The 21,661-nt window shown below is 46.9% G+C and overlaps 2 protein-coding genes across 2 annotated transcripts; both read left to right on the plus strand.

Annotated features, from left to right (window-relative positions):
• The first annotated feature begins 1,155 nt into the window (after positions 1-1,155).
• Positions 1,156-8,251, plus strand: LOC143935111 (E3 ubiquitin-protein ligase TRIM39-like). Its single transcript, XM_077458745.1, has one exon. The coding sequence runs from the start codon at positions 1,572-1,574 to the stop codon at positions 3,120-3,122; it is 1,551 nt and encodes a 516-aa protein (XP_077314871.1). The 5' UTR covers positions 1,156-1,571; the 3' UTR covers positions 3,123-8,251.
• An 8,306-nt stretch (positions 8,252-16,557) lies between these two features.
• LOC143935112 (E3 ubiquitin-protein ligase TRIM39-like) lies at positions 16,558-21,625 on the plus strand. Its single transcript, XM_077458746.1, has 2 exons — positions 16,558-16,873; positions 16,981-21,625. Exon 2 carries the CDS (start codon positions 16,987-16,989, stop codon positions 18,532-18,534), a length of 1,548 nt encoding a protein of 515 aa, XP_077314872.1. The 5' UTR covers positions 16,558-16,873; positions 16,981-16,986; the 3' UTR covers positions 18,535-21,625.
• The last annotated feature ends 36 nt before the right edge of the window (positions 21,626-21,661 follow it).

Raw genomic sequence — 21,661 nt, forward strand, 5'->3', positions numbered from 1 at the left:
GTCTATGAGACTCGCCTGATCACGGATCGGAGCAAGGGGTCGATCCCGACCCCTTACCACGTGATCAGCTGTCAGCCAATGACAGCTGATCATGTGACACAACAGAGCCGGTAATCGGCTATTTTTCCTCCTCACGCTGACAGCGCGAGGAGAAAAAGAAAAAGCCGATCACCGGCGGCCGTGAGAGGGACATCAGTCCCGATCACGGCCAGCTTATCAGTGCCCCCTGCCAGTGCCACCTAACTAATAAAAAAGTGCCCCCCATCAGTGCCACCCATCAGTGCCCATAGTACCACCCATCAGTGCCCACAGTGCCACCCATCAGTGCCCACAGTGCCACCTATCAGTGCCCAAAATTTGCCTCAACAACAGTGCTGCACCCCAGTGCCACATATCCGTGCCCATCAGTGTCATCTACCTGTGCCCATCAGTGCCGCCTATCAGTGCCCAGCAGTGCCACCTATCAGAGCCACCTATCAGTGCCCATCAGTCCCATCTATCAGTGGTACCTATCAGTGCCCCTTAGTGCCACCCATCCGTGCCACCCATCCGTGCCACTCATCAGTGCCATCTTATCTGTGCCCATCTTTGCCCATCAGTACTGCCTTATCTGTGCCTATCGGTGCCACCTTATCTGTGCCTATTAGTGCCGCCTTAACTGTACCTATCAGTGCCCACCAGCGCCGCCTCATCAGTGCATTTCAATGAAGGAGAAAAATGACCTGTTTGCAAAATTTTATAACAAACTAAGAACATTTTTTTTTTTTCATCTTTTTTTGTTTGTTTAGCAAAAAATAAAACTCCCAGCTGTAATTAAATATCACCAAAAGAAAGCTCTATTTGTGGGAAAAAAATTATAAAAATTTCATTTGGGTACAGTGTTGTATGCCCGCGCAATTGTCATTCAAAGTGCATCAGCGCTGAAATCTGAAAATTGGTCTGGGCAGGAGGGGGGCTAAAGTGCCCGGTAAGCAAGTGGCTAGGGAAATATTTGTGATTGTATCTGCGATTCCCGGTTGCTCAGCGGTTATTGAAATCAACTGAAAAAGCCATAACAGTCTCCCTTCTGCAGTGTTAAACCATGTCACTGTCACTTTAATTCCTAGCTACAGCTCTGTGCCTTTAATTCCCTCCTGTGGGAGGGACAGAGGTCACATGACTGGAAGGTCCTAGCTGGAAGGTATACAAAAAAAAAAAAAAAAAAATCCAGTGTAGTGTGCGGGAAGGTAACTGGAAGCAACTGATGCCCTGCAAAGCCTGTAAACATAGGAGAACGATCTGAAGGAGTCAGCGATTGACCCAGAGCGGTGAGGCCATAGTTTGAACCGATACAAAGGAAATCATCCTTTGGGGAAATTGCAGACGTGTTCCCACCCTTGGAATGTGTGAAATCCAACCCAGAGCTGCTACCAAGATCACAAGGATCCGAGATCTGCAAACTGTAAGCATTTGAGACCTTGGAGTGCATGCGTGGGTAGGTGAGCGCCACGTAGAGCTCCGGTAACTCCTACAGTATATTATTCTGTGCATCCTGTTTAACGGAAATTGAACAGACTTTCAGTTTGGCTACAATGGCATCCGCTGATCTGATAGACGAGCTGAGCTGCTCCATCTGCCTGAGCATCTATACGGACCCGGTAACGCTGAAATGTGGACACAACTTCTGCCGGGAATGTATTGACAGTGTGTTGGATTCTCAGCAGGCGTCTGGACTTTATACCTGTCCGGAGTGCAGAGAGGAGTTCAAAGAACGACCTGTACTGTCCAGTGCTAGAGTTCTACGGAACATAGCGGAGAAGTTCCTCATTTCTCAGCCCGTTCCGGACGATACGGGAATCTATTGTACTTACTGTGTGGACTCTCCTTTACCGGCTATAAAGTCCTGCCTGCTCTGTGAAAGTTCTTTGTGTGGCAAACATCTGAGAGTCCACGCCAAGTCACCAGAACACGTCTTATCTGATCCCACCAACACCCCATGGAACAGAAAATGCTCCATCCATAGCAGGATCATGGAGTATTACTGCCCCACGGAAAGGGTGTGTATCTGTGTGCACTGTATTGCCGTTGGAGAACACAAAGGACACCCAGTGGAGAAGCTGGATGAGGCCCCTAAGAAGGAGAAGGAGAAGCTGAGGAAAGATCTGGAGATGTTGACCTCAAAGAAAGCATGGGCTGAGAACCAAGTCCGGAGTCTGGAGGAACGCAGAACAGATGTACAAATAAAAGCAGCTCGTGTGACACAGAGAGTCTCTGTCCTGTTTCAAGATGTGAGGAGAGAACTGGACGAAGTTGAGCAGAGATTCCTAAACCAGATTTCCGAACAGGTGGAGAAGATATCGGAGTCGGTGTCCATTGTGATTAAAAAGCTGGAGATGCAGAAGGACGAGCTGTCCAGGAAGATAAGTCACGTTGAGGAATTGTGTAACGCCACCGACCCAATGACTGTCCTGAAGGGTCAGAACTCGGATGGAGAGGACATCGGTCATACCGAGCAGGAGGAGATTATGGACACAGTGATTCCGAGTGAAGGAAATTTCTATGAGGATCTCATCAAAGACCGATTACTCAAATTATCTGACATAATAAAAAATATTCACATCTCTATACAGCAACCAGAAGCAGTTTTACTTGATGAGGAAACCGCTGCTAATGATCTACTGATTTCAATGGATTTGAAAACCGCCTCTTGGACGAACGTAAAATTATATCGTCAAGAAACGCCCAAAAGATTTAGGAACTTTCAGGTTCTAAGCAGGAGAAGTTTTTCCTCCGGACGGCATTCCTGGGAGGTGGACACCAGTTATTCGAACAGCTGGAGAGTCGGATTGTGTTATCCCAGTATGGGCAGAAAATCCTATATTGGGGACAATAATGATTCCTGGTGTTTGCAGAGGTGTAACCATGATGAGTATAATACGGTGCATGACTGTCAACGTATTCCATTTCGACACAAGCCTACCAGCCATAAATTCAGGATCTATCTGGACTATGAGGCCGGGCGGATCTCCTTTTATGAGCTGAGCGACCCCATCAGACACCTCCACACCTTCACCACCACCTTCACCGAGCACCTCCATGCTGCTGTTTCTGTTTGGAAAGGATCAATAACCATTATAAACTAGGAATGCGTTTTTCTGCATGTTTCATTCTGTTCAGTTTGACTTAAAGCTGGGTTCCACCCTAAAGTGGAACTTCCGCTCATCGGAACCCCCCCCCCCACCTCCGGTGCCACAGTTGGCACCTTTCAGGGGGGAGGGGGGTGCAGATACCTGTCTAAGACAGGTGTTTACACCCACTTCCGGGCATAGACTCCCACGGGAGTCTATGCCTCTTTCTGTCCCGGCGCGCTGTCTCTGGGACCCGTGTGTGTCCCAGCAGACAGCGCGCCAGGACAGAAAGAGGCATAGTGAGGCATAGTGCGCAGTAGGGAACCGGGAAGTGAAGCCACAATGCTTCACTTCCTGGTTCCCTCACCTAGAATGGTGGCAGCAGCAGCCGAGAGCTGAGCGATCGATCGGCCTCGGCTGACGACATCACTGGACCCTGGGACAGGTGAGTATCCATTTATTAAAAGTCAACAGCTGCAGTATTTATAGCTGCTGGCTTTTAATATTTTTTTTTACAGTGAAATCCCTCTTTAATTTCTGGTGGATATTTAAGTTGGACTCCAGATATGGTCTTTATTGCATACTTACTTTGGTCCATCTCATACCAGAGGGGCTGCTCACTCGGTGCTGCCACCATTCACTGATCGCCTTGTATTTATTTATTTTTTTCAATAAATGCAAGCCATTCTCTGATTGGACAAGATGGAGATTGTGAAGCCACTGACCCGCTTCTCCTTTACACCTTGTCCAATCAGAGTGCATCTTGCACTCATTGAAAAAGATAACAAGGCATTCTGTGAATGGCGACAGTGCTGAGCAAGCAGTAGGGAAGCTGCTCAGCACAGGACCCAGAAAATCATGGCTATCACTGTAGTAGCGCTGGCTACTACAGTGGATGTCTGCTTCCTCAGCCGCCCCTCAGGTTTGAGTTCTGCATACTTCTGTTGTGGCAAACTGGACCGATATAAGTATGTAATAAAGATTATACCTGGAGTTCAGCTTTAGGGCTTATTCACACCACAAAATACATTTTTTTTTTCTAATGCATTTTTGTATAGACATATATGTGTTATTGAAGCATTTTTTTTAAGTGTTTTTCAGTGCAATTCATTTCCTTTTTTTTTTTTTACCTATTTCCTCCTCTTTCTTTTTTTATTATTTTTTATTTTGACACTTTGCATTAGAAAAATGTGCATTTACGCTAATTTTGATATATTCCAGATGGGGGGAAAAATGGAGCAGGTTATACTTTTTGCTTGAAAGCACTGGAACTGACTGCACTGGAACTGACTGCACTGGTGTCAACTAGGGCCATTGCAATATATGGCGAACACTGTGCATGCAATCTGGATGCAGTTTAAAAATGCACTGAAAAGCATCTGGTGTGAGCAAGCTGAAGTTTAGGTATAGCTTTTTTTTTTTTGGATAGTTGCATTGGTCCAACATGGACTAATGTAAGCATGTATGCGCCAAACCTGGCCGATCCCTGTTTTAAACTAATAATCACTGTAGTAGCTGTCACTACTACAGTGGTCACCACCATCTTCTGGTTTCTGTAGCCTTCACAGAATGTTTTGAAATGTCTTCATTAAATGCAAATGTTTTCTGATTTGAGGTGAAGGTGGAGATCACAACGTCGGCTTCCAACCCCACTTCTCCAGCTTGTCCAATCGGAGAACGCTTTGAATCCATTGAAAGAATGCAAAAGCTTCTCTTAATAGCTTCTTCAAGCGAGCAACCCCCTGTGTTTACTACGCAGCCACTGGAGACGGACGCTAGCAGGGATCACTGTAGTAGCAGTGGCTACTACAGTGATTGTGCACTTCCACAGGGATCTGCTGAGCATAGTACATGCCTACTTACAGCTTAAGCTGGACCAATGTAATGCTACTAGGAAAGCCATAGCTAGACTTTAGCTTTAAAGCCCATGATAGTAATATACTGTAGACGTTGATTTACTAAAGGCAAATAGACTGCACACTCTGCACGTGCAGTTGCTCCAGAGCAGGGGCCCAAATTTTCTAAACAAAGGTCAAGTTTACTGTCCTTAAGACTTTAGGGGGCCGGACTGTGGCCATTGGGAGTAGAAAAGGTCCCAACATCAGTGGAGAAAAAATAATGCCCCATTATTTGTTTCACTGGTAGTAATTGTGCCTCATCGTTGGTGCCAGTGGGAGGAATTGTGCTCCATTGTTGGTGTCATTGAGAGAAAATGTGCCCCATCATTGGTTTCATTGGACCCCTTGTTGGTCTCATTGGGAGGAATAGTGCCCCATCATTGGTGTCATTGGACCCCTTGTTGGTCTCTTTGGAGGACTAGTGTCCGATTTTTGGTCTCGTTGGGAGACATGGTGCCCCGTCATTGGGCTTATTGTTGATGTCATTGGGAGAAATTGTACCCCATCAGTGGGAGGAATAATGCCCCATCATTGGTATCAGTGGGAGGAATGGTGCCCCATCAGTGGGAGGAATAGTGCCCCATCATTGGTATCCGTGGGAGAAATTGTACCCCATCAGTGGGAGGAATAGTGCCCCATTATTGGTATTTGTGGGAGGAATTGCGCCCCATCATTGGTGTCATTGGGGTTCATTGTTGGTGTCATTGGGAGAAATTGTGCCCCATCATTGTTATCCATTGGGGGAATTTTAGCCTCAAGGGCCGGATAAAAGCACGCAAATGGCGGCAATTCAGAGACCGCTGCTCCAGAGCTTAGTAAATGAGCTGAGGCTCTGCTGACTTCCATCATCCAATCGTGTACAATCATGTCCATCATCCAATCATGTACAAGCAAAAATGCTGTTTCTTCTTTTTTTTTTTCCCTTTCCTTGCATGTGATTGGATATTCTTTGCAAAGTGAAGCTTCACCTCATTTTCTAAGCTCTGGAGCAACTTGCACTTTGCAAAGCTCACAATCTATTTGCCTTTAGTAAAATTACCCCTTTTAGTATTCTTTTTCTTACAAACTCTGGTGGTGAAACCTTTGCACTGCGTTTCCCAGGTCTGCTACCTTGTACAGGGTTTTTGTACAGTAAATTTTTGTAAATCTCGCTACTTCAGCATGATTTCAAAGCCGCTGGTCAGCGCAATTTGATGTGCGGCTTGCCGACATCTGTGGGACTTCACGCAGAGCTGTCAATGCAAGTCGCACATGAAATCGCCAAAAATAGGGCAGGAACCTTTTTCAAAATAGTGCCAGTCAGAGTCGCACCAATATGAACGGTTCCGTAGCCATAAATGGGGTGCGACTTTGATCTGTCAAATCACATGAAAAGTTGCACCGGTGTGAATGGGGGCTTAGTGTCCAATGTACTCTTATTTTATGGGGCTTGCAACAGGAGCAGCAGGGCGCCATTTTTTGGTTTTGAGGAGACCAAGGCAGATAGAAGTGAACCAAAAATATCTCAGCCCTGGAGTCTCTTGAGAGATCTAGAATGCCAGGAGCTGCCTTAGCCCACCACACTGTCTAGGTATTTGAAAAACATTTTCGCTAATGCTGCACGGTCAATTTCTGGTTTCTCAGTTGCACTTATAAATCAAACAGAGCAAATGTCTTCCTATTGTGTAAACTGCAGAAAAAAATATATACAGTAGTAGTGGTCAATCCATAGGTGGGTGCACAGTGTGTGCCGGTTGTAGCCAGGCACTCCCTAATCACCCCATGTGCATTAGTATTATCGCTCTGTGTGCAGGCAGGAAGATGGGAAATTTCTCACTCTTACTGGCTCTGCTTATGTTCTTCTTTCACTGTGGGGAGATCAATGTTCCGGGGATATATATATATATATATATATATATATATATAATATAATATATATATATACATACACACACACACACCTATGGATCAATCCCACACGATCACAATTAGGTGTGAGTGATCACTAATACATGCTGCCTTTGTTGCTTACACTGTACCAACCCATGTGTTCTATGTTCAGCATATGATCAAAATTATATTTTTTTTTATCGATTTTTTTTTTTTTTTTTTTTCTTATAGAGTTAATCCAAGTTTATTTATTGTATACTTCCAGTGGTCCAGATTGGTATATTATTATAAGTATGCATATTCTATACCTGATGGACCACTGAGGAAGCTGACAATCACTTACAGTACGGCTGCTTTCACAGAGGAGTTTTTCAAGCGCTTTTGCATATTAAAAAAATAAAAAATAAAAAGTCTGAAAAGCTCAAGAAAAATGCTTCCCTTTAAAATCAATGAGACTGCATTCACACCTTGGCGTTTTGAATGGTGGGGGGGAGCAGATTTGCCGCGATTCTGATCGCAATTTCAAATTGCAGAACGCACATTCATTTGAATGCCACCTAAAACCAGATAAGGTGCAGATAAATCGCAGCAACCCGCATGGCGTGAAGCATTTCGCCCAAAAGTGGCTCCTTAACTCTTTATTTTGGGAGACAAGCTTCATGCGATGCGGGTTGCCGCGATTTGCAGCGCGATTTATCGCGGCAGAACCGTACTGCGACTTTAGGTGCCATTCAAAGGAATGGAATATCAGGAGTGCGCTCTACGATTTGTCATTCACACCTCGGGCGCTTTTGAAATCGAAGCAAATCTGCCCGCCAATTCAAAGCGATGAGGTGCGAGTGCAGTCTGAACGTGTTCATCACGCTGGGGTGGCGTGCTTCCATTGCGGTGAAAAAAAAATCTTGCTTGCAGCATCTTTGTAGCATGTTTGGGGCAGCTAAAAAAAAAAACTGCACCAAAAACGCACCTTCCCATTGAAAGAAATGGAAAATTCAGTTAAAAGCGTGTCCAAAATCACATTTTTAGTGAGATTTTTTTGTCACTTTAAAAACTGCACCGCAAATGCGGTAAAATCGCATTTGTGCATTTTTTGCTGTGTTTTTGCAGAGATCAGTGTGAGTGGCCCTACTAGCAGCCATCTTCCAGGTCCGGTGCCGAAAGTGAGCACTGATACAATAAACTAATTGGAGAAGAAAAGAAAGAAGGCAGCCCGGTCACATGATTTGTCAAAGCCTTCTGTCCAATCATGGCGTTCCTCTCTGCTGCAGCAAGCAGAGAGGGTTCCATGCTGTGGCCTACATTTTATGAATGGGCTGTAAGTGTATCAGTAAAGACACAAAGAACTAATTTTCTAATAAACAATGTTTATGTTAATAACGATGTGTGTTTCTTTTTATTCCATTATGTTGCATAGTAGAAAATATAAAGTGCATTCCCAGAAAATGAACATTGAGTGGAGAGAAGACTTTAGAGGTCAGGGAACCCACAGACAATAGGTGATCCCCCTCAATACGATTGGTTTCCATAGGATCTGCCAATGACAGAAGTGTTTATGGGCACCTTCAGATCCACGTAGAAAACCCCAGACAATAGTTTTGAAAGGAAACATCAAAGGCCAGATCACACCATGGAAACCCAGTCTGTATGCATTCCGGATGCTTTTCTGCATGCGTGGTTTTGAAGCATTTTTGGTGCGGTCCAGTGCATTTTTAATTGTTTTTTCCCTTTTTTATTTTATTTTTCTTAACCTTAAAGCTGGGTTCACACTTAGGCAAATTGGATGTGGCTTTCTCCGCATCCAATTCGCATGACAAGAGATTGTTACCGGCTCTCGATGGAGCCGGTTCACACAGCTCCAAGGCGGCCGTGGTCTGGATTTGAAAAGAGTCCTGTGCGTTTTTGGCTCCAAATCGGGTGCGAATTCAGGCAGAAAAATTTGGACCTGATTCGCACCTGTATCGGAGAACAGGGACGCACCGGACCCTTTTCAAATCGACATGTCTGAACCCGGCTTTAGGGCCAGTTCACACCACACGCAGTCCAGTGTTTTTTTTTTCTGCATTAAAAACGCATGGAAAGTAGGTTATATGGTTTTAAATGGCAGCGCCCAGTTACAGTTCAAGAAAATAGAAACAAAGTCCATTTCTGCATGTGCGTTCTTGATGCGTTTCCCGTGCGTTCCAGTGCACCCCCCCTTTTTCTCTTCACCTTAAGGCCTGATTCACACTTTTAGTGCTTTTTGTATTCTTCAGATTTGCACTACAGTCCATTTAACATGGTTTCCTATGGAACACGTTCTGTAGTGCAAATCTGCAATCTGCAAAAAGCACTAAAAGCGCATAGGTGTGAATCGGGCCTAAATGGGGAGGTGTGTGTTTTACCAAGTTCCAGTACAGTTCAGTGCAGAAAAAATGCAGCATGTTCTATTTTTTTTTTTTTTTCTGTAACCAGAACACACTGGAACTGACTGCACTGGTGTGATTTAATAGGGTTGCCACCTGTCCGGGATTCACCCAGACAGTACGGGTTTAGAGTGATTTTGAATCACGTGTCCGGGTCTCCTGCCTCCTGGAACCCGGAGAAATGATCCAGACCGCACTGTGGCTCAGGGCTCTAACTGTTCAGCTGGAACATTACTATTCTTATGCTAATACAGCAGTTTGGACAATCCAATCTATCCTGACACCGCTTCTATAGTATCTGCAGGTGGAATGTAACGGCCGGGAACCGCAGCTTAAAGATTACTACCGGGACTATTTGATTTTTTTTGCCCCGTGCTCCCATGGCTTTTTTCCGGCAGAACTTTTCTCGGGCAATGCACAGGTCAGAGCCTACAGGAGGAGAAGAGATACCCGGCAGACAATGGGGGTGAGGGCACTAGAACTCTGGAAAACTGAGGAGGAGGAGACCGCTATAGAAGAATGAATCTGCCCAGTCAAAGCTCCATGATCGGACAATCGGCAATTTATTTATCACACAGATAGCTGAGCTGACTGGGAACAGACCATGCAGGAGACTGAGGAGGGAGGGTTGTATGTAGCGCCGGTACTCCTGAAGAGCACGCGCTATGTTTTGTAAATTTAGTTTTTTCTAAGACCATAGTTGGGTCTTAGGTTTAAATTATGTAAATTGTGATTTTGGCATCAGTTTGGCTGGAGTGTATTGTGTTCTGCCTGGTCATATGCGCATGTATCACATTTGACAGGCATTGGAACGCAGTCTGGTTGGACGCATTGGGGACCAATCTCTCTCTCTGAGCCAATCAGTGGGTCCGTTGACTCACTGTGTATTCCGGGAGAGGGTACTTAAGGTGCTGAGGTCTCGAGGTTCTGGGTTCCGGTCCAGAAGTATGTTCAGACTCCGTGGTCCTGGTCCTCCTAACCAGCCCCAGAGACCCTCATGGCCTGAGGTGCGAATCCATCCGTTTCTGAGTCTCAAGACTGGCTAGTCCGAGGCACAGTAACTGGAAGGAGGATTTCAAGGTGGTCCGGTGCCGCCTCGGGTTTGGAGAGGCCCGGCAACTCAAAACGCAACCAGGGGAGGACTCTTCAGAAGAGGGCCGCGCACGTGGCTGGCTGCGCGGTAAGAGCCTAGAAGCTGAGCTGAAAGGACACCAAGCGAATCCGCATTCTTAAGGTATCACCGGACCGGCTGCAAGATACTGGTACTGTAAGAAAGTTCCTAATTTCATCCTTTGGTTACACCTAAATTTCTGTGCTAACATAAAGTTCTAGACTGTGGCAGAGACTTTGCTAAGCTTAAATCACCTGTCGGTTGCTAAATCCACAAACAGGGATTTATCCGGTAGTTGAAATATCCAGTTGCGAGTGGCTATTCCCTGGATCATCAAGAGAGAGACATTCCAAGTGTCAGCAGTAGGGATAAGCTTCGTGTTCGAGTCGAACGTACGTTCGACTCGAACATTGGCTGTTCGGCCGTTCGGCGAATTCCGAACGTTTGGGCCGTTCGCGTCAAAATTCGAGTGACGCGCGCGCGGACCACAATGCACTGCGGTGGCGCAGTGCATTGCTGCCCCATGATTGGCCAAGCATGCACTGTGACCCCGCATGCTTGGCCAATCGCAGTGCCGGCAGCGAGGAGAGCCATGATTGGCCACAGGCATCCTGCCTGTGGCCAATCATAGCTCAGGCTGTGTAGTGCACGCCCCACACTATATAAGGCCGCCTTTGAAGCGGCTTCGTGTAGTGTGTTACTTAGCATCTGAAGCAGTGGGTGTTCTGTGTACCTTCAACACAGTACACACCAATCGTTTTTGGCTGATTTCCTATCTTGCTGCTGTGTAGTGGTTGTTGTCTGTGCCCTGACTGCAGTATACACCACTATATTCACCTCACCTATATAGCTAGTGATCTAGCTTTAACCACTTAACAACTGCCCATTGCCGATTAACGGCTTCAGGGGGGTTGTTTAACTCTGAGAGGCCGTTAATTAATGGCCTCCCAGAATTCTGCTCTCGTGTGCCCCGAGGTGTGCGCACTCGAGAGCATCCGTGACCGCCGGGTCGCATCACGGATCACGGTAAACGGCCGCTCGTCGCGGCCGTTTACCACGTGATTGCTCCGTCAAATGACGGAGTGATCACTTGGAAGCAAACCGGCGTCATGTTATGACGCCTGTTCCTCCCTCCCCTCTCTGTACCGATCGGTACAGCGGAGGGGAAAGAGATCGGTGTCAGCAGCGATGTGGGCTGCATCTGCAGTGCCCACATCGCTGCTCACCGAATTTAACCTCTCAATTCCCTGCCAATACTCTGCAATACCAGTGCATACTCTGCAGTACCCTGCCATTACTCTGCAGTACCCCACCATTACTCTGCAGTGCAGTACCCTGCCATTACTCTGCAGTGCAGTACCCTGCCATTACTCTGCAGTGCAGTACCCTGCCATTACTCTGCAGTAACCCCCATTACTCTGCAGTACCCCCCAATACTCTGCAGTACCCCCCAATACTCTGCAGTACCCGCCATTACTCTGCAGTACCCGCCATTACTCTGCAGTACCCCCAATACTCTGCAGTACCCTGCCATTACTCTGTAGTACCCCCCAATACTCTGCAGTACCCTGCTATTACTCTGTAGTACCCCGCCAATACCCCGCCAATACTCTGTAATACCCTGCCATAAATTGCCATACCCAGCCATACTCAGAGATACCCAGCCATACTCGGTGATACCCTGAAATACCCAGCCATAGACGCCCCCCACCCCTCACCGCCCTCCGGTGCTTCTACCAACTCGCCAGTACGATCAAAGCCAGAATCTTTTTTTTTTTTTTTATTTCAGGCTTCCCAGCCTAGAGGTGAGATGTGGGGTCATATTGACCCCCCAGATTTCACTGTAAAGAGGACCTGTCACCCCATATTCCTATTACAAGGGATGTTTACATTTCTTGTAATAGGAATAAAAGTGATCAAAAATATATTTTTGGGGAAAAAAATGTCAAACTAAAATAAATAAAGTAAAATGAACAATAAAAAAATAAAATAAAAATTAAAGCGCCCATGTCCCCATGTGCTCGCATGTGCCACACATGTGAGGTATCGCCGAGAATGTTAGAGCGAGAGCAATAATTCTAGTCCTAGACCTCCTCTGCAACTCAAAACATGTAACCAGTAAAAAAAAAATTAAAGCGTCGCCTATGGGGATTTTTTAAGTAGCGACGTTTGGCGCCATTCCACGGGCATGTGCAATTTTGAAGAGTGACATGTTTGATATCTATTTACTCAGCATAACTTCATCTTTCACTTTATGCAAACATTGGGCTAACAAGTGGTTAATAATAGAGCTTGCAGTCAGTAGTGTTAGGAGATAGTGCGTGCTGTCTGCGTGCTCTGTACCCAGTACATACCGCTATAATATAGGGCAGGCCCCTACTTTCAAACATCCAACTTACAAACATCTCCTACTTGCAAACGCAAGGAGACAACAGCAAGTGAGATGAAAAAAGATGGACGACAAAACAAATTATACAGGGGTGATAACCCTTCCCTATGTTTTCCAAAAAGCTTAAAGCGGGAGTCCACCGGGACTCCGCGTTTTTTTTATTTTTTTTAAAAGCCAGCAGCTACAAATACTGCAGCTGCTGACTTTTAAATAGTGACACTTACCTGTCCAGCGCGCCCGCGATGTCGGCACCCGAAGCCGATCGCTCGCTCGGCTGCCGGGTCCCGCCGCCATCTTGGGTATGGGAATCAGGAAATGGAGCCTTTCGGCTTCATTTCCCGGTTCCCTACTGCGCATGCGCGAGCCGCGCGGCGCAATCCGGACGGTCCCCGCTGCCTCTGGGAGCTGTGTGTTTCCCAGCAGGCAGCGGGGCACTTGCTGAAGGGGGCGGGCGCTTGCGGAACGGGGGCGTAACCTACGCCCGTTCCGCAGAGAGCTAGCCCGGAAGTGGGTGCAGTTACCTGGATTATCCAGGTAACTGCACCCCCCTCCCCCCTGAAAGGTGCCGATTGTGGCGCCGGAGGGGGGGGGGGATTCCGATGAGCGGAGGTCCATTTTAGGGTGGACCTCCGCTTTAAAGATAGTTTTTTTGACTGGAGCTACACTTTAAAAATGTACCAGTTGAAAATGACAAACAGATTAAACTTAACACAACAAACCTACACAGTCCCTGTCTTGTTTGCACCGCCTGTATACTGCTGTTCTGAGTATATAGGGCCTGGGGGCCACACGCATTTCCTTTTTTTAATATGGGTACGGGGTTCCCCTTAATATGCGTACAAGACCCAAATAGGCTGGTAATGGGCAGGGAGGGCTACCCATGCCATGTTTCTCAATGATTTTCAACCATATTGCAGGAACCAGATATAACATTAAAACCGCAAGCAGTTTTAAATGGTGTTATTTCCGTTTAATGTCATTTTGTGCAGGGACTGTTCTAAACACGGGAAACACATGGCACTTCACAGGCATACTACAGACACCCCCCAGGCACCATATTTAAAGGAATATTTCACTTTTTTTCACTTTAATCGTCATTAAAATCAGTGCTCCCGCCAAAACGGCAGTTTTTAAAACTTTTTTTTGCAGTGACCCATGTCCCCTGAGGCAGGAGGCAGGTCCCCAAACCCTTTTTAGGACACTATCTTGCATATTAGCCGTTAAAATTAGCACTTTCCAATTCGAACGTTCGAGTCCCATAGACTTTAATGGGGTTCTAACGTTCGTACCGAACACGGGGGTCGTTCGCAAGTTCTGGTGCGAACCGAACCGGGGGGTGTTCGGCTCATCCCTAGTCAGCAGTTTCCAAAAAAGTACCTGAGCCTTACTACCCATACCCTCTATTCCCAACTGAGAGACTGTGTTCTGTTCAACGTTTTATGCAAATAAAAATTCCTAAAAAGGGATTCAAGTGTCGGTCTCTGCAGTTATTGGGCCATCAACCTCGGGAACCCCTAAACAAGAATGAGGTGCAGAAGGTAAATGGTAATCCCACCAAAACCAGCCGCTCTTTCGGGGGTCAATGCTACATGTATGTGATGATTGGGAGTCAGACCCAGTGGCAGCATAATACATTGTCCTGCATAGAATAGTCCACTCCATGGGTCCTCCTGTCACCCTGCTCCCTACTGTCACCCTGCCCCCTTCTGTTGCCCCCTCCTGTCACGCTGCCCCCTCCTGTCACGCTGCCCCCTCCTGTCACCCTGCTCCCTCTTGTCAGCCTGCTCCCTCCTGTCACCCTGCCCCCTCCTGTCACCCTGCCCCCTCCTGTCACGCTGCCCCCTCCTTTCACCCTGCTCCCTCCTTTCACCCTGCCCCCTCCTGTCACCCTGCCCCCTCCTGTCACCCTGCCCCCTCCTGTCACCCTGCTCCCTACTGTCACCCTGCTCCCTCCTGTCACCCTGCCCCCTCCTGTCAAACTGTCCCCTCCTGTCACCCTGCCCCCTCTTGTCATCCTGCCCCCTCCTGTCACTCTGCCCCCTCCTGTCACCCTGCCCCCTCCTAAAACCCTGCTCCCTCCTAAAACCCTGCTCCCTCCTGTCACACTGTCCCCTCCTGTCACCCTGCCCCCTCTTGTCATCCTGTCCCATCTTGTCACTCTGCCCCCTCTTGTCACACTTCCCCCTCCTTTCACACTGTCCCCTCCTGTCACCCTGCCCCCTCTTGTCATCCTGTCCCATCTTGTCACACTGCCCCCTCCTGTCACCCTGCCCCCTCCTGTCACCCTGCTCCCTCCTATCACCCTGCTCCCTCCTGTCACCCTGCTCCCTCCTGTCACCCTGCCCCCTCCTGTCACGCTGCCTGCCCCCCTCCGGTCACATCAAACCACCGTGCAACCATGTGCAATGCATGAAGTTGTCGCATGATGGGGCTAGCTTTACAAGGTTGGCACTATTTCAGCACAGAGTGTTACTATTAACCTTGCCTCATGCACCACTGGGGAAGGGGGGGTGCCTTTATTCATCTTCGCACCAGGCACTGGATGACTGGCAGTGAGGGCAATGAAGGTGGACCGTCAATGAATGGGCTTGTTTTAGGCTTGATTCACACTAACGCGTTTGTTGATGCATTTTGCAGAAATGCAGGGAAATGTTTTAACATGGGTTCCTATGGAACATGTTCACATCAATGCATTTTTGTGCCTCTGCGTTTTTGGAAAGGGTCAGGGACTTTTTTCATGCAAAATGCAGCGTTTTGTATGTAATAGAAGTCAATGGACCCGCATCAAAAACGCAAGTACCGTGTTTTTACCGCAATTTGCGTTATGTGTTTTTTTTTCTTTTTTTTTCACTGTAAGCAACCACAGTGTAAAAAAAAAAGAAGAAAAAAAAAACCGCAAAACACGGCAAAATTGCGTTAAAAATGAGTGTCCAAAAACGCGACAAGCACCGCAAAAACGCTCAAAAGCAACATGCATAGATGTGAATCGAGCCTTATTGCACATCGCATATAAAACACACAACTTCAGTTTATTTTCCATAAAGAGCTCCATCGGTGTAATGTTCTGTTCTATACATTCCTTCAGCCTTAGGGCCAGTTCACACCACATGCAGGCCGGTGCGTTTCTTTTTCTGTATCAAAAACGCATGAAAAGTAGGATATATGGTTTACGATGGCATCGTTCACACCAGTGCGGTCAGTTCCAGGACTTTCCCGTTCCAGAAAAACAAGTAGAACATTCTGCATTTTTCCTGCACTGGAACGTAGTAAAACGCATCAAAAACACACTGGAATGCACTGGAACGCATCAAAAACACACTGGACCTCAGTACAGTGAAAAAAAAACGGGAACAAATAAGAAAAAAAGCATCTAGAATGCATCCTGAACCGCATCAAAAATGCACCGGAACACTCCAAAAACATGCATGCAGAAACGCACCCGAAAAATTGCGGAGTTCTTTTGTGGTGTGAACCAGCCCATAAACAGTTCAGATTTCTGTTGCTCTGAATGCAGACCACGCGATAGCCTCTTCCACAATGGGGATACATCTCCTGCTACTGCCTGCTATCACTACTTAGGCGAGTTTTGTTTCTAATAAATAGCTCAGTCAGTAAATTTTCCACGTACTGTCAGTAAAAAATTGTTTTGCATTGGTAACTGATCTCCATCATATTATAAGTGTGCAAATCTTTGCCTGGCGGACCCGCATGCCTTCTATACAGCAGTTATTTACATCCTCCTTCCTTCCCGTGTCACTTTATTTCCTAGACATTGCTCTGTACCTTTAATAGCGGGGGTGGGGCAGTGATCACACGACGAGGAAGTCCAAGTGTTTCTGACTGCGGAGGGGAAAGCCGGAACAGAATCTCCGAGCAAAGAGAGTGGTCTGATGAAGGCAACGAATGACCCCCAAAGATCGGCGAGGTCAATTTTTGAACAAAGGAAGTTATTATTTGGGGGACTTACAACACTGAAATGTGATAAATCCATCCAGAGCTGCTACAAGCTAGCAAAAATTTGAGATCCCCCCAAACTGTGTTTAAAATCTTCAAATATTTGAGGTCCTGGATGGTGTGCCTGGACGGGGCTTTGAAAGGTGAGTTGGACAAGTGGAGCTCCGGTGACTCTTCTTCCTTTATATTATTCCATATTCTTGTTTAGCAGAAATTGACCAAACTTTCACTTTCATTTCTCCTCCTGCAGGCTGCAATGGCATCTCCCGATCTGATAGACGAGCTGAGCTGCTCCATCTGTCTGAACATTTATACGGATCCGGTAACGATGAGATGTGGACACAACTTCTGCCGGGAATGTATTGACCGTGTGCTGGACACTCGGAAGGCATCTGGACTTTATACCTGTCCGGAGTGCAGAGAGGAGTTCCAGGAGCGACCCGTACTGTCTAGAGCTAGAGCTCTACGGAACATAGCGGAGAAGTTCCTTATTTCTCAGCCCGTTCCGGAAGATACGGGAATCTATTGTACTTACTGTTTAGACTCTCCTGCACCGGCTATAAAATCCTGCCTGCACTGTGAAAGTTCCCTATGTGGCAGGCATTTGGGAATCCACGCCAAGTCACCAGAACACGTTTTATCCGATCCCACCAACTCCCCGGGGAACAGAAAATGCTCCATCCATAAAAAGATTGTGGAGTATTACTGCCTTAAAGAAAGGGTTTGTATCTGTGTATACTGTATTGCCGAGGGACAACACAAAGGACACCCGGTGGAGAAGCTGGATGAGGCCTCTGAGAAGAAGAAGGAGAAGTTGAGGAAAGATCTGGAGATGATGACCTCAAAGAAAGCATGGGCTGAGAAACAAGTCCGGAGTCTGGAGGAACGTAAAACAGATGTACAAAAAACGTCAGCCGGTGTAATAGAGAGAGTCACGGCCCTCTTCAGAGATGTCCGGAGAGAGTTGGAAGAACGTGAGAAGAGAGTCCTGAGTGAGATTTCCAGGCAGGCGGAGAAGATCTCACAATCTGTGTCCAGAATTATCCAACAGCTGGAGATACAGAAGGACAAGTTGTCCAGGAAAATAAATCATATTGAGGAATTGTGTAACACCACCGACCCAATGACCATCCTGAAGGACCAGAACTCAGATGGAGAGGACATCTACCAAACCGAGCAGGAAGACAATACGGACACACAGATCCCGAGTGAAGGTGATTTTTACGAGAATTCCATCACAGACAGATTACACAAATTATCTGACTTTATAAAAGATATTCCCCTTAGTATTCAGAAACCGGAAGGAGTTACACTTGATGAGGAAACGGCCGCTAATAATATAAAGATTTCAGGAGATTTGAAAACTGCATCTTTGTCAGCAGCAACAATAAATCGTCTAGAAACTCCCAAAAGATTTAAGAACTATCAGGTTCAATGCAGAAGAAGTTTTTCTTCGGGACGGCATTCCTGGGAGGTGGACACCAGTAATTCAACTAGCTGGAGAGTCGGGTTGTGTTATCCCAGTATGGACAGGAAAACAAACATTGGGGATAATAAGTATTCCTGGTGTTTGCGGAGGTGTAGTAATGGTTATAATGTGGTGCATAATTTTGTATATATATCATGTCTGTACAAGCCTACCAGTCATAAACTCAGGATCTGTCTGGATTATGAGGCCGGGCGGATCTCCTTTTATGAGCTGAGCGACCCCATCAGACACCTCCACACCTTCACCACCACCTTCACCGAGCCCCTCCATCTTGCGATCGCTCTTTGGAATGGATCAATGACAATCGCCAACTAGGAATCTATCGTGCTGTATGCTTCATTCTCGGCAGTCAGTGACGGTTTTAGCAATTCACCCAAATCTGATCTGTATTTGGCAAATGCTGGGTAGCTATAAGCTCATGTTGGTTTCTTATCCTTCTCAGTGATTTCAGTGGTGAACTCTTTACAAGGAGCTCCCATTGTGGTAAATTCATAATGTGTTCTATAACCACTTAAGGTCCGCCTCACGTCGATGTATGTCGGCAGAATGGCACGGCTGGGCACAAGCACGTACCTGTACGTTGCTTTTTAAGTGCCCAGCCGTGGGTCGGGAGCGCGCCGCTGGCGGTGCGCTTCCGACCCGGTCCTGTGCTTTGTGACCGTGGCCGCGGGACCAGCGGACCCGATCGCCGCTGGTGTCCCACGATCGGGTCAAGGGCTGAAGAACGAGGAGAGGTCTGTGTAAACAAACCTCTCCCCGTGCTTCCCTGTGTGTCTGTCACGATCGTCTCTTCCCTTTTATAGGGAAGGACGATCAGTGACGTCACATGGAAGGCCACGCCCCCTACAATAAAAAAAAAACAGATAACGTCATACATAACACCTACACTGCCCCCTAGTGGTTAACTGCTTCACTGCCAGTGTCATTTACACAGGAATCACTGCATTTGTATAGCAGTGATTGCTGTATAAAAGACGATGGTCCCAAAAATGTGTAAAAAATGTCCAATGTGTCCGCCATAATGTCGCAGTCACAATAAAAATCGCTGATCGCCGCCATTACTAGTAAAAAAATAAATATTAATAAAAATGCTATAAAACTATCCCCTAATTGGTAAACGCTATAACTTTTGCGCAAACCAATCAATAATCGTTAATTGCGTTTTTTTTTTTTACCAAAAACATGTAGAAGAATACGTATTGGCCTAAACTGAGGGAAAAAAAAAATTTATATATTTTTTGGGGATATTTATTATAGCAAAAAAGTAAAAAATATTGCTTTTTTTCAAAATTGACGCTTTATTTTTGTTTATAGCGCAAAAAATAAAAACCGCAGAGGTGATCAAATACCACCAAAAGAAAGCTCTATTTGTGGGGAAAAAAAGGACACCAATTTTGTTTCGGAGCCACGTCGCACGACCGCGCAATTGTCAGTTAAAGCGACGCAGTGCCGAATCGCAAAAAGGGGCTTGGTCATTTGGCTGCAAATTGGTCCGGGGCTTAAGTGGATAATAAGGGGAATGCTATGGAGGGGGCAGGACAACCATTTTGTTGCAGGAAGAGAGAGACTCCAAAGTAATTGAGGACAGAACCAAAAATGATGGTGAAAATATCACAGCACTTAAAACAATGGTTAACCCCAAATAAAAAAAAAGAAGTATCCTGCTCCTTTAAGGCATGTTATATGACACAGTGCTTGTCCTGTGTCATTTGGCCCCCTGTAACACCTAAAAAACCTGGCTGATCCTGCCAGTTTCTCCCCTCCCCTCTGTAAACTGACCACGGTGTATCATGGCTGCTGAGACCAGACACCGTAGTCAGTCATCAACAGTGTTGCCAACCTCCCGCTAATTTACGGGCAGCCCATAAATTTTAACCCATTTTTGGGCTGCCCGTAAAAATTACATTACATTCAAAATTGCATGCACTGTTCCCAAGGCCGCTGGGCTCATACACACTCTGCCTTTTTTCGGTCGTGCGGGTGCATGCGCAGCGAGTAAGTGACGTAAGAACGCCATTTTTGAATGGGCGGCGTCATGGTGTGTCTCGGCACTGCATCACTGGAGCAGGCAGGAGGCCTGCCGCTGCAGTGCACTGTGGCTGAAGGAGCTTGTTTGAAGTTAGGAGCTCAGGATTCCCACCACCACAGCACTGTGCCCATCTGTATTATACGTCTGGACTCTGGAGACTCCCACCACTGAACCTCGGACCTGCATTTATCAATCCATAGCAGCCGCCAGCCAAGCAATCTATTGTTATGCCCACAGGCAGGAGTTATCAAGCAAGAATTGCAGTGGTTAAATGTTTGTTCGCAATCTCTGTCTTGGTATCTCCTGTTTTCATCCTCTGACCACCTCTGTACTATGTCCACATGACCACCTCTGTCTGTACCATGTCCGCAAGCTCTGACCACCTCTGTACCATGTCCGCATAACCACCTCTGTACCATGTCCGCATGCTCTGACCACCTCTGTACCATATCCACATGACTACCTCTGTACCATGTCCGCATGACCACCTCTGTACCATGTCTGCATGCTCTGACCACCTCTGTACCATATCCACATGCTCTGACCACCTCTGTACCATGTCCACATGCTCTGACCACCTCTGTACCATGTCCACATAACCACCTCTGTACCATGTCCGCATGACCACCTCTGTCTGTACCATGTCCGCAAGCTCTGACCACCTCTGTACCATGTCCGCATAACCACCTCTGTACCATGTCCGCATGCTCTGACCACCTCTGTACCATATCCGCATGACTACCTCTGTACCATGTCCGCATGACCACCTCTGTACCATATCCACATGCTCTGACCACCTCTGTACCATGTCCACATGCTCTGACCACCTCTGTACCATGTCCGCATGACCACCTCTGTACCATGTCCACATGACCACCTCTGTACCATGTTCACATGACCACCTCTGTACCATGTTTGCATGCTCTGACCACCTCTGTACCATATCCGCATGCTCTGACCAGCTCTGTACCATGTCCGCATGCTCTGACCACCTCTGTACCATGTCCATATGACCGCCTCTGTACCATGTCCGCATGCTCTGACCACCTCTGTACCATGTCCGCATGACCACCTCTGTACCATGTCCATATGACCACCTCTGTACCATGTCCGCATGCTCTGACCACCTCTGTACCATGTCCCCATGCTCCGACCACCTCTGTACCATATCCTCACCTTTGACAGTGCAAGGGGGAATTCTGCAAACCCTGATGTTAGTGGGAACTCTGGTGTAAAGGGCAATGTAGTGGACTCTGAGACCAAAGGTGACCAGAGCCCCCCCCCCCTTACATCACAGTTCCCCCTTAGATCATGATCTGCGGAGTCCCCTTGCTATGCATACTAGCTCATTATGCCTTTGCCTTGCAGGTTGCATTTTTTTTTTTTTAAAGTGCCTTTGCTTCCTCTTTAACC

Source organism: Lithobates pipiens, unplaced genomic scaffold (assembly GCF_037356315.1).
Source record: "Lithobates pipiens isolate NorthernLeopardFrog02 unplaced genomic scaffold, aLitPip1_a1.2 Scaffold_28, whole genome shotgun sequence".
NCBI lineage: Eukaryota > Metazoa > Chordata > Amphibia > Anura > Ranidae > Lithobates > Lithobates pipiens.